Below are 11366 nucleotides of genomic sequence, written 5' to 3' on the forward strand. Positions count from 1 at the left end.
AAGTTACGCATTTTTATAAAAATAACATGAAACCCTAAAACATAAATAACTTAAAGCTAATGACAACAAGTCTTCAAACAAAAATGACTTGGCACTTTTCAACCATTAAAACGACAATCGAAGTTTTGTGTATCTTGATGTGTTAGCTTATTAATCGCACAAAAATAAATAGAGTTCTATATAAAATAAAGGATTTGAAAGCGTGATTAATGCAAAAGTATGTAAAAAAGTGTGAAAGAAAGAAAGAAAAGAAAGAAAAAAAGAATAGAAGAAGACATTCCATCTCCGTTAAGTAGGTTTTCGACGTTAAAGGCTTTTTATATCTCTTTTTTTCTTGGATATTTTAGTTAAATACAGCTTTTTTTTTGGGTTATTTAGTTCGGGACCTCCAATAACACCAACAACATCTTAGTATCCGCAGTGGGATGCAACTTTTCTTTTTTTTTACTTTTTAGAACGAGGCAGATCAGAGATAAAAAAGGTTACAAATACAAATACCCTAAAATTCTCATTTCCAGAAAATAAATATTTCTTCTGAGCAACAATAATAAAGTATTTGCCTATTTTCCTAAAAACCGCCATTCCAATAATAGACTGATAAAATACAACAAAAGAGAGAAAAGAGAAGAGAAACTCATAACTCATATTTGTGATTCGAATAAACAGATTGCTTCATCTCATAAAATGGGTCATCACGGGCACGGTAATTTGATTATCATTCAAAGATTTAAACTTTAATCATTTACATCCAAAAAAAAAAAAAAAAAAAAAAGAACAAAAAATCCCAATAGTTTAGTATTTTTTTTTTTTTTAGGAAAAATTTAATGGGGTTACTTGGTTTCTTGATTTTAACCATGTAGAATATTATATTGCTATATAGCAACTTGAGGGGTAGTTACTTGGTTTCTTGATTGATTTATACTATATGTATAGCTTTGTATTTGTAGTTTGTTAATAATAAGTGTTTGAATTCAGGTGATAAAAGTCGACCAAGCAAGAAGATCAAGTTCAATTCAAAGGTTCTTTGATTTTCCAGCTAGTTTTGATATGTTATTTAGTGTTTTCTTGAAATAGAAATTGATAAAGATTGTATTTTTATTTGTTTTTGTGGTGATTGAAGGAGGAGTATCGGGCTTCAACTGCTGATGATGATCAGTATTATCCTGAAGAAGGCGGTGATGATTTTCATGATGGTATTACTCTACTTCTGTGTAAAGAAAATATAAAGGATCATTTAGAAACTATTATGTACTATAACCACACTTTATAATTACACTCCATGATGCTTTTATATGATCCAGTTTACTGAGAACATGACCTTAGATAGGAAGTTACGGAGGTTACTGGTTAGGGTAGTTGGTAGTTGTTTGTATTACTCACTCCGTTTCAATTTCTTTGTCTTACTTTCCTTTTTAGTTGTTTCAAAAAGAATGCCTATTTCCTACACATGACATTTTTAAGACGGCAAGATTATAGGGTAGTTTGGTACGTTATACATATCTTTACTTCCTTACCCTATTTACCATTGTCAAAAAGAAAAAAAGCTTCCATACTTTCTTAATCTCCGTGTCAAGTCAAACTAAGACAAACAAATTGAATGGAGGGAGTATGTACCATTGCCATACTTTATAATTACAGTTCGGTGATGCTTTTATATGATATTAAACTCGTTTGATGTAGAAAAGTTTGAATGAATGTTATATTTAGGCGAGAGAGAAGGGAAGAAGATGGATTTCACTAAGCTGGAACTCAAACTCGATCACGCCAATCGTCCATTGTGGGCTTGTGCGGATGGAAGAATTTTCCTTGAGACCTTCTCTCCATTGTATAAGCAAGCCTATGATTTTCTCATTGCCATTGCCGAGCCTGTTTGCAGGTACCTTTTTGTGTGTCTGACAATCTGTAATCTATATTTTTGTTTGTTTTGGAGTGGGTTAATGGAATTACTTCTATTTTGTAGGCCGGAGTCGATGCATGAGTACAACTTGACGCCTCACTCGTTGTATGCCGCTGTGTCAGTTGGTCTTGAGACTGAAACTATAATCGCTGTTTTGAACAAATTGTCAAAGACCAAACTTCCCAAAGAGATGATTGATTTTATTCATGCTTCTACTGCTAACTATGGAAAAGTGAAGCTTGTTCTTAAGAAGAATCGGTATTTTATAGAATCTCCATTTCCAGAGGCAAGATAATGAGCTATATAGTAACAATGCTTTAATTTCAGATGTTTTCTTGACTATCTTAATTGATTCATTTGATGTGATTATCTCTAGGTGTTGAAAAAATTGCTCGCGGATGAAGCCATAGGGAAGGCTAGGATTTCGTCTGAGGTTTGTGTTCAATGTGATTGAGTTTTTTGTTTTGTAGTCTGTAATGGTTATCAAGAAATTTGGCTGCATTGTTTTAGAATTGGGAGGCAGAATCATGAAAAAAGAAAATCAGACCCCATATCTTTGTTTTGATGCTTTGTATTTCTGTTACTAGTCAATAACTATCAAGTGCAATTTTATTGTCCTTTTTGGTTAAGGATGGGTTTACTGTAAGCAAACCCGTGAATGAAATTGAACGCGGACATGATGAGTTGATAAACGGAGTAGATCTGGCAGCAGCGGCTGAAGAAAAAGAAACCCATTCATTTGAAATAGACCCTGCTCAGGTAATAATCTAATGCTTTGCAATAAGAAGGCCTCGTTTACATGTCGAGTTGGGAGTCTGTGGTGTCAGATACTATTGTAATAAGTTGCAGTATTTGCATGAAATAAACTAATTGCTGATTATATTATTTCATATCCAGTTCTCCAAAATTATTCTTGTTCTTTTAATTCTTTGGTCTCCACTTTTCTTGTGGTCATGTGTAAGTTACTCATTGCTGATAAAAACATCTTCATTATGTCAAATAAACCAATTCAAATGTAAGCATGGTTGTCGACTTGTTGTTTCACCTGCTAAGGATGTTTGGTTGTTTGTCTCCGTACTTTTGCTGTTTCCCTAGTATGTGGCTGTCTCATTTTGGAGCTAAGATTTACACTAAAATTTGATGTGCGGGGATTTTGACACTGTTGGATATGACTTGATCACACCAATTATGACGCTGTTAGATATTGATTCTCCAGCAATATGAATAAGTGGTGGTTTGACTAATCAATTGGTTAGCTGTATTTCTAGGATCAGAATCTAATGCAACAGCTCATTTCCACTACTTATTACAGTTAATTGAAGAGTAGACCTAATAGATGATAATCAAATTTGCTTATCTGTGCCATTTTTCACTTTGATATTTGCACTTAAGTATCCTACAAATATCTTCTTAGGGAGCTGCAATTGCCCATTTATCTGCTGTATCTTGTGGTTTGAGAAAAGTCATGCTGAGAAAATATGTATGCTTGCTCTAGATGGAGACTATTTCTCCTGGTGTTGGAATATCTTTGTGGGGTGAACACAGATACACAACTTTCTTTGGCTTTACCTCAAAGATGACAGTTTTCCAATTTGCATATGGACAGGTTGAAAATGTGAAGCAGCGGTGTCTACCAAATGCTTTGAATTATCCCATGATGGAGGAGTATGACTTCAGGAATGATACAGTGAGTTGCTCCTTTTTCCTTTTTTCTATTTTGCATCAGGGTGGACAAGTGGACAGTGAATAATTTAGCTGATGGAGAATCTTTCTTACTGTTAAAATAGGAATGAGATTCCCTTAGTTGAGAACTAGTTTACCTAGAAGAACAAAAATTCACTAATTAAAATATCTAAATAAACTTCTGTTTTTCAATCGAGATGCTAGACAGAGGAACCTGCAGTGGTGGAAGGTTCATAGTTGCTAAAAGCACTTGGTATTTTGGCTAAATTGAAACTGGTGGTAGGGGTTCCCGTAGTGTGTGTGTGTGTGTTTTTTGGGGGGGGGGGGGGGGGCACCTTTGGTATTCAATATGTATATACTGTTGACATGGTTTATAATGTTTCAAGAAAGCAATTACTCCCTCAGTTCCAACTTATATTATGCTTTTTCCGTTTTGGCATGCTCCAAAATGTTTTGACATAATTCTAGTTTGATACAACTTTTAAGAGTTTAAGTTCATTAAACCATTCATGGTTGAACTTCGATGTGATGTTTCGCTCTTTTCAACCGCAAGTTTAGTATTTTATTCCACCTTACATAAAATGAAACGGAGGGAATACTTGCAATAAAATGAAACGGAGGGAATACTTGCAACTAGGCTTTTGGGTTGTTGGGTGGGTACGGATGACATGAATAAGTTGCTTGAGCTAGTAACTAAAATGGTGTGGGACGAGTATTGCACCATGTGATTTATGAGCTCTACAAATGGCTAAGTATTTCTGCTTAATGCCCACTGAATATTGCAGGTTAATCCTGATCTTGACATGGAGTTGAAGCCTCAAGCACAACCACGTCCTTATCAAGAGAAGAGTCTTAGTAAGATGTTTGGAAATGGTACGGATACAAAGCCAAATTTTACCAAGCAAACGACTTTAATTTTTCTGATTGGTGCTTTGTTTTTTGTCTTGTTCTCTATTTGAAAGTCGGGTGTCCTGGTCAAAAATTTTCCTGAACTTTTTATGTGTTTTTCTATTCCCTTATTCTTCTCTGTATTAACTTAATATAATGATTAAGTTTCTCTTCACTTGTTACATTTTTGGAATTTGTCCTTTTCAATAATAATTAACTTTTGCTGATTGCCAAAAAAAAGTTTATATAAGTGACTTTTTAAGTTGACAAAAGAACATACACAAGTTTGCTGATATCTGCTATTCTCTCTCACATAGACATATGGAGATATAGTGAGTATCTTTTGTTAAAAGGGTAAAAAAAAAAAAGGTAAATAAAGGATTCTGGGGGATCATTGATTATTGTCACAGTATATTGAAGTCTTTAACCCTCAAACAGTGAGGAACACAGTCATACCACAGAGATTGATAGAAGATTGCTCAATGGGAAAGATATGAAGATGTGAGAAAGGTGCATCCTTGCGCTTGCAAAGAGGATATCTTGGTTCTGTTCCAGTGCGCGCATTTCGAAAATAGGGATGATAGAGGTGTCGTTGTTTATTTAGCCTGTTTCTGTTAGTTTACATTAGAACTCTAGTTTACAAAAAGTTGTAAAAGAGAAGGGAAAACATTGTTATTTTATTTTGACAGGTGTATATATTCTTGGTTTAGACGTCGTCTATGTGAGTTTCACTAAACATAGATGGTCTCACGTTCGCATAACTGAGGAGGGTTGTAGTAGATGGACTGCCAACATTAAAATTGTTAAATTATGATGAATCCAATTAATGCTGAACTCAGGTGTGGGGATTCACAAGCTGACTGGTTGTAGTTAGATTGTATGTTGTGGTTAAATTGTATGTTGAATGCTTTAGTCAGAGTCGTAGTTGATTGATAGATATAATGCTCTTGCATGTGGTTAAATTGTTTGATGAATGCTTCAGGAAGAGCAAGATCTGGAATTATTGTGCTACCTTGTGGTGCCGGGAAGTCTTTAGTAGGCGTTTCTGCGGCAAGCAGAATAAAAAAGAGCTGCCTTTGTTTAGCAACAAATGCTGTGTCTGTGGATCAATGGGCTTTCCAGTTTAAGTTGTGGTCTACTATCCGAGAAGAGCAGATATGTCGTTTCACATCTGACAGCAAAGAAAGATTCCGTGGAAATGTTGGTGTGGTGGTGACAACATATAACATGGTTGCTTTTGGTGGCAAACGTTCTGAAGAATCTGAGAAGATCATTGAAGAAATAAGAAATAGAGAATGGGGTTTACTCCTCATGGATGAGGTAAATGCTTGGTCTTGCAATGTTTCAAATTGTGCCTTTCATATCCATTTATGTTGCTGTTTATGGAAGAACATACAATCATACATACATAAAGACAGATATGCACAGAGATAGATGCGTGCACACACAAACACATAAACTCTTACTTTTTTAATTTATGTGTTTTAATTTTCTTTTTAGTCTCTTTAAAAAAGAATGCCACCTTCCTATATTTAGTAAGCTTTTAATTCCAATATCCCCCATTTAACTTTAATGACACTCTGTTATAGAAATGACATGGCATGTTAAGAACTCGGGATTCACGGGGTATTATTGATATGTTATATGCACCTTAATTTAAGACGGTAAGATTCAAAAGTCTTCTCGACATTTTTAAGTTTCGTGCACAGTCAAGCTAAGACACAATGAAACGGAGGGAGTATATATTATGTGATGTATGATGTATGTTACTTACAGAGGTTTGAAAGCATTAGCGATTTAGTATTTCTTGGTTGATTCCCGTTTCCGTGTAATTCTTGTACTCTATGTTGCCAATAAGTAGTGGTCAATTTCGTCTCACTCATTTCCTTTAATGTGGAAATTAATAGTAATTGTTCATATGAGAACATTGATTTATTCTTAAAATGATGCATCTAATGTATTGAATGCTTATAATATATTTTTTCCCCTCCGCTAGTCCTATGTGCTACCTCCCAAGGTAGGGGTAAGGTCTGCGTGCACTCTACCTCCCCGGACCCCACTTGTGGGTTTACACTGGGTATGTTGTTGCTGCTAGTGCTATGTGCAATTGGATGATTTTTCTTTTAAAATTTCTGGTTCAGTACAAGTATCTTTTGGGAAATGCATGTCACAGAATTTATTTCCAAAGGTTAATTTCAACTTTAGAGATAGATATTAAAGGTGAAATTTATACTGGCATAATATCAGGGTCTCTTTCTTGGCATTTATGTAGGTGCACGTGGTTCCTGCACATATGTTTCGAAAGGTCATTAGTATCACGAAATCACATTGCAAACTTGGGCTTACTGGTACGTATTTCAAAAAGAGCTATTGCAAATTGCAATGTTAATTTTGTTTCTTATTCACAGAATTTAATGGATTATTTGGCTTTCTTAACAGCTACGCTTGTCAGAGAAGACGAGAGGATCACAGATCTGAACTTTCTTATTGGTCCCAAGTTGTATGAAGCAAATTGGTTGGATTTAGTGAAAGGAGGATTTATTGCAAATGTACAGTGTGCTGAGGTGTGGTGTCCTATGACGAAGGAATTCTTTGCTGAATATTTGAAAAAAGAGAATTCAAAGAAGCGACAAGTACGTTGTCTTTTGTAACTGTTTCATTCTTAATGCTTAGAATGCAATGTTTGATGACTTCACAATTGCTCAATTTCATCTATTAGTTCATCTCTATGAGGAGCGAAGTGTGTCCTTGGCCTGTGGAATGGCACCTAGAATTTCTGGCTATCAATATGTTCCATATATGTGGATATATGTGGATTTTGAAATTCTCTTTCTTAAAATCATGTTTGTTTGATTCTGCAAGGCAACATTTCTGTAATATTATTTTGTGTTCACCCCTTCCTTTTGGCATATTGTTATTATATTTTGTTAACTCTCATATCCATCTGATGTTCCAGGCACTTTATGTGATGAACCCAAATAAGTTCAGGGCTTGTGAGTTTCTTATCCGCTTTCATGAACAGCAGCGTGGGGACAAGATCATTGTCTTCGCCGACAATCTATTTGCTCTTACCGAGTATGCAATGAAGCTTCGGAAACCTATGATCTATGGTGCTACCAGGTATACACAAGATGCTATCTCAATAATTTATGTCACTTTGCTATTTTAGACTATGTTGGTCGGGCTCTCCAAAGTGCATTGCTTTTGGACGATCCGACATCCAACCGACAACATTTTTGAAGAGTCCGAGCAAGATAGATATTTGATGCCTTCTTGTTTGCTTCTCCATTTAAATGTCTTAATGGGAATTTTTTCTTGTTATGCAGCCATGTTGAGAGAACAAAAATTCTTGATGCATTTAAAACTAGCAAGGAAGTTAACACCATATTCCTTTCCAAGGTATTGTGTTCAAGTAGATCCTTAATATCACTAGCTGGGTGATTTGGATGGATGTAGAAAGTTGTGTGCCACAGTGTGTTCTTTTGAGTACCTTGCATTGGTGATAATGTGTTGATTATGGACCCATTGTGTGCCGCCAAATATTGCTCACTATCTTTCTCTTTACACACAGAGTCATGTTTAATGTGTGTGTTTTCTTCAAGATCTTTGAAAGTGTGCATCTATGCTTGTGCTGAACCATGATTCTCTAATTTGTCATGCCATTTTCATTTGTTTATGCGTCTTTCCAGTTAAAACATAGTAGTTTTTTAGCTACCTATTCATAAGTGTTACATTCAAAGTTTTTCTTTTTGTGGATGATGTGATCTCTGCTTTTGCTTTCAGGTGGGTGATAACTCCATTGATATTCCTGAGGCGAATGTTATAATACAAATTTCGTCACATGCTGGTTCAAGACGACAAGAAGCTCAACGTCTAGGGCGTATTCTCAGGGCCAAGGTGTGTTTGTTTTCTCGTTCATAATTGCCTCCCTTGATTCGTATTTCAAATGAATAAAATCATGATAATTGAATAAATCTCTCTGGCGAGTGATACCCCAGGTTAAATCCTTTATACCAATAACAAGGTTGTCATTGCATTCTCTAAGGTTAAATAAGGTTGTCATTGCATTCTCTAAGGTTAAATATATGACGAAAAGATGTTAAGTCTTCTTAGTCTTTGAACTGCTACTATAGTGGTGGAAAATTGAGTGAACCTTTTGGTAATACTAGCTATTTCAGGTGGAATTCCTCCTGATAAGTAGGAAATAGGAATATGCTGAATATTTTGAAACAATTACTTGGCTAACAGACTATTCTATAAGCATCTCTATGCAAGAGGAAAAAAGAATAAGGAAAAAACCTTCTCCCGTGGTTTTAAACATAAAAGTTGAGATAACTTCAAATATTTAGTGTATGTTTCTGATCTAGCTGTCTTTAACTCGTTGTTGGGTTGACAGGGGCGGCATCAAGATAGGATGGCAGGAGGTAAAGAGGAGTACAATGCATTCTTTTACTCCCTTGTGTCAACAGATACCCAGGTGCAGAATCCTTTTCTCTTTGCTAGTTTCTTTTGATGTCTGATATCTTCTTATATGCTATTTAGAAATAACATTTTAATATATGACCTTACTAGCAATTTTCAAATGCAGGAAATGTACTACTCAACCAAAAGACAGCAGTTCTTGATCGATCAAGGTTATAGCTTTAAGGTACTGCATCTTGGCAAAGCCATTGATAGCATACATACTGTTCTACCTAGGGGTGGAAAAATTAGCCAATGAAAACAAGACCCACCCAACTCGTTCAAGTTTGGGCGGGTCATAGCTCTGCCAATCTTTGACCCGCCCAATTCAATCCATTTAAAATTTGGGCCAATATGTAGTCCAAATTGACCCATGAGAAACCTTGTCAAAATATTTTTGAAAAGACCTTTCCTTTGTTTGATTTGTTATATATAGCCATAATAAAGGAAAAAGTTCAATTAGGTACTTATACAAATTATAAGAAGAACAAATAAAGATAAAATAAAGATACTAAAACTTAGTAAAAATTAGGCGGGTTGGGTTATGACCCAATTATTAGTCCATTGTAGCCCAAGTAACTTTTGGGCGGGTCATTAACCTGCCCATATGTTAAAGTTCTACCTTTTCTTCTAATTGCCCTTCTGACCTGTTCTTGTATTAGGTGATCACAAGCTTGCCGCCTTCTGATTCTGGGCCTGAGTTATCTTACCATCGTCTTGAGGAACAGCTTCAACTTCTTGGAAAGGTACTTCTGCTTCCTCTTTTTTTTTTTTTCCCCTCTCTCTATACATCAGGCAAGGATTTTTTTTTTCGCACTTTACTTTAAGATGTTTCTCCAACTCATATGATCTTTACTTCCACCTATAGGTACTGAGTGCTGGCGATGATGCAGTCGGTTTGGAGCAGCTAGATGAAGATGCAGATGACGTAGCTCTTCAAAAAGCTCGTCGCTACATGGGTAATATGAGTGCCATGTCAGGAGCTAAAGGAATGGTTTATATGGAGTACAAGTATGATTACTACTCTTTGAATCCCTCTTTAGCTTTTTTCATTTGAATGAATGCAGATTATTAAATGCAAATTTTCCATTTAGAAAGTGAAATTATTTGACACTAACAAATAACTGTGTGTAATGCAGCACTGGGAAGAAGGGCCTTATTAAAAGCAAGCCTAAAGATCCAACCAAGAGACATACATTATTCAAGAAACGTTTTGGTTGATTCATCCGTTGATACATGTCTCCATTTACCTGTCATCTATTTGTGTACCACTTCACCTAAATAGCTATGCAACTGCTTGTTTAGTTGTACTTTAGGAAGAATTGTAGGTACATGAGACATGGATATGAATTTAACAAAGCCTTTACTTATCAAAAGAAATGTAACAAGCCTTTACTTATATCAAAAGAAATGTAACAAGCCTGCAAACGGGAATGTTTATAAAAATATATTCAGAAGTGACTTATTGGTTTTTTCTTGTATTCTGCTTTCGGTAGACGTGATGATTAAATCTCGTTTTCAATTTTAGAGCAAATGGATTCGATTCTGCTCTAAATTTTCAAAGCTAGTTGGGGTTGGTCATTTGAATTCTCTATATCAGTTCCATAAAGGTCATGTGCTTAGAGAGAACATCCCCATTCCTCGCAACGGTAGTGTTCGGACTGACTTGCGAGCATCTCCATATGCCTTGTTTTTTATACTTCATTTAATGTAGTGAAATCACGGTATGGTTTCTAAAACGTGAAAGAATAGGACAACTGCAAGGCTTCAATATTAGAATATCAAAATTAATAGCAGGATCGTGATCACGGAAAGAAAATAAATCACAAACCTACAGACACTTGTACCGTTAAATTAATTAAAATTTTCACCAAAGGTTGTGGTGGGATGATAAATTCCTCCCCGTCGTTTAAAGGTTCAGTTCGACCGAGAATAAGGTTCTTTTGTATGAAGCGCTTTACCCTCCAAAATAGGACTTTCTAGTGCGAAGTAGATTAATTGGGCCCTAAAGCAGGTAGACATTGATTGGAAAAAAGGAGAGTTGCTACTAGTACAATTTGCAAGATTGTCCTTCGCTGGGGGTGGTCTTTAATTTTTGCTCCTCAAATCAGTGTTCTTTAATTTTTGCCCTTCGCTAAAGCCCCTTGCTTTCGAGTTCGAACCCCCGCTCAGTCAAAAATTTAAAAAATATTCGCAAGGCATAAGTTGGGTTTCAAACTACGCAGCTTAAGGCAAAAATAAAATAAATATAGATATATTGCTAGAATTTTGCAAACCTCTGCGTGAAAGCAGGTTTGAACCTAATTTTGGGTAAAAGTTTGCATTAAGGCAAACTTCTGACTTAAGGCATAAGTTGGGTAGTCTTATGCCTTTCGAATCCACAATTTTTGTACGAGAATCCCGACATGCTAGCATTTTTTTTTTTTTTTTTTTGGTA

The 11366-nt window shown here is 35.6% G+C and overlaps 1 protein-coding gene across 1 annotated transcript; it reads left to right on the forward strand.

The window, feature by feature from the left end:
• The first annotated feature begins 538 nt into the window (after window positions 1–538).
• LOC132030564 (general transcription and DNA repair factor IIH helicase subunit XPB1) lies at window positions 539–10393 on the forward strand. Its single transcript, XM_059420259.1, has 20 exons — window positions 539–703; window positions 976–1019; window positions 1121–1193; window positions 1708–1876; window positions 1961–2183; window positions 2274–2330; window positions 2528–2656; window positions 3504–3584; window positions 4366–4453; window positions 5451–5788; window positions 6741–6816; window positions 6908–7101; window positions 7425–7588; window positions 7795–7867; window positions 8252–8365; window positions 8865–8945; window positions 9057–9116; window positions 9592–9675; window positions 9798–9940; window positions 10069–10393. Exons 1-20 carry the CDS (start codon window positions 685–687, stop codon window positions 10148–10150), a joined length of 2292 nt encoding a protein of 763 aa, XP_059276242.1. The 5' UTR covers window positions 539–684; the 3' UTR covers window positions 10151–10393.
• Window positions 10394–11366: the final 973 nt, after the last annotated feature.

Source organism: Lycium ferocissimum, chromosome 9 (genome assembly GCF_029784015.1).
Source record: "Lycium ferocissimum isolate CSIRO_LF1 chromosome 9, AGI_CSIRO_Lferr_CH_V1, whole genome shotgun sequence".
NCBI lineage: Eukaryota > Viridiplantae > Streptophyta > Magnoliopsida > Solanales > Solanaceae > Lycium > Lycium ferocissimum.

Bases quoted from the DNA above. Each gene is read 5' to 3' on its own strand.
- LOC132030564 (XM_059420259.1), top strand. The intron at 3,585-4,365 runs GTGAGTTGCTCC...TGAATATTGCAG, and splicing joins ATGACTTCAGGAATGATACA to GTTAATCCTGATCTTGACAT. The intron at 6,817-6,907 runs GTACGTATTTCA...CTTTCTTAACAG, and splicing joins TTGCAAACTTGGGCTTACTG to CTACGCTTGTCAGAGAAGAC.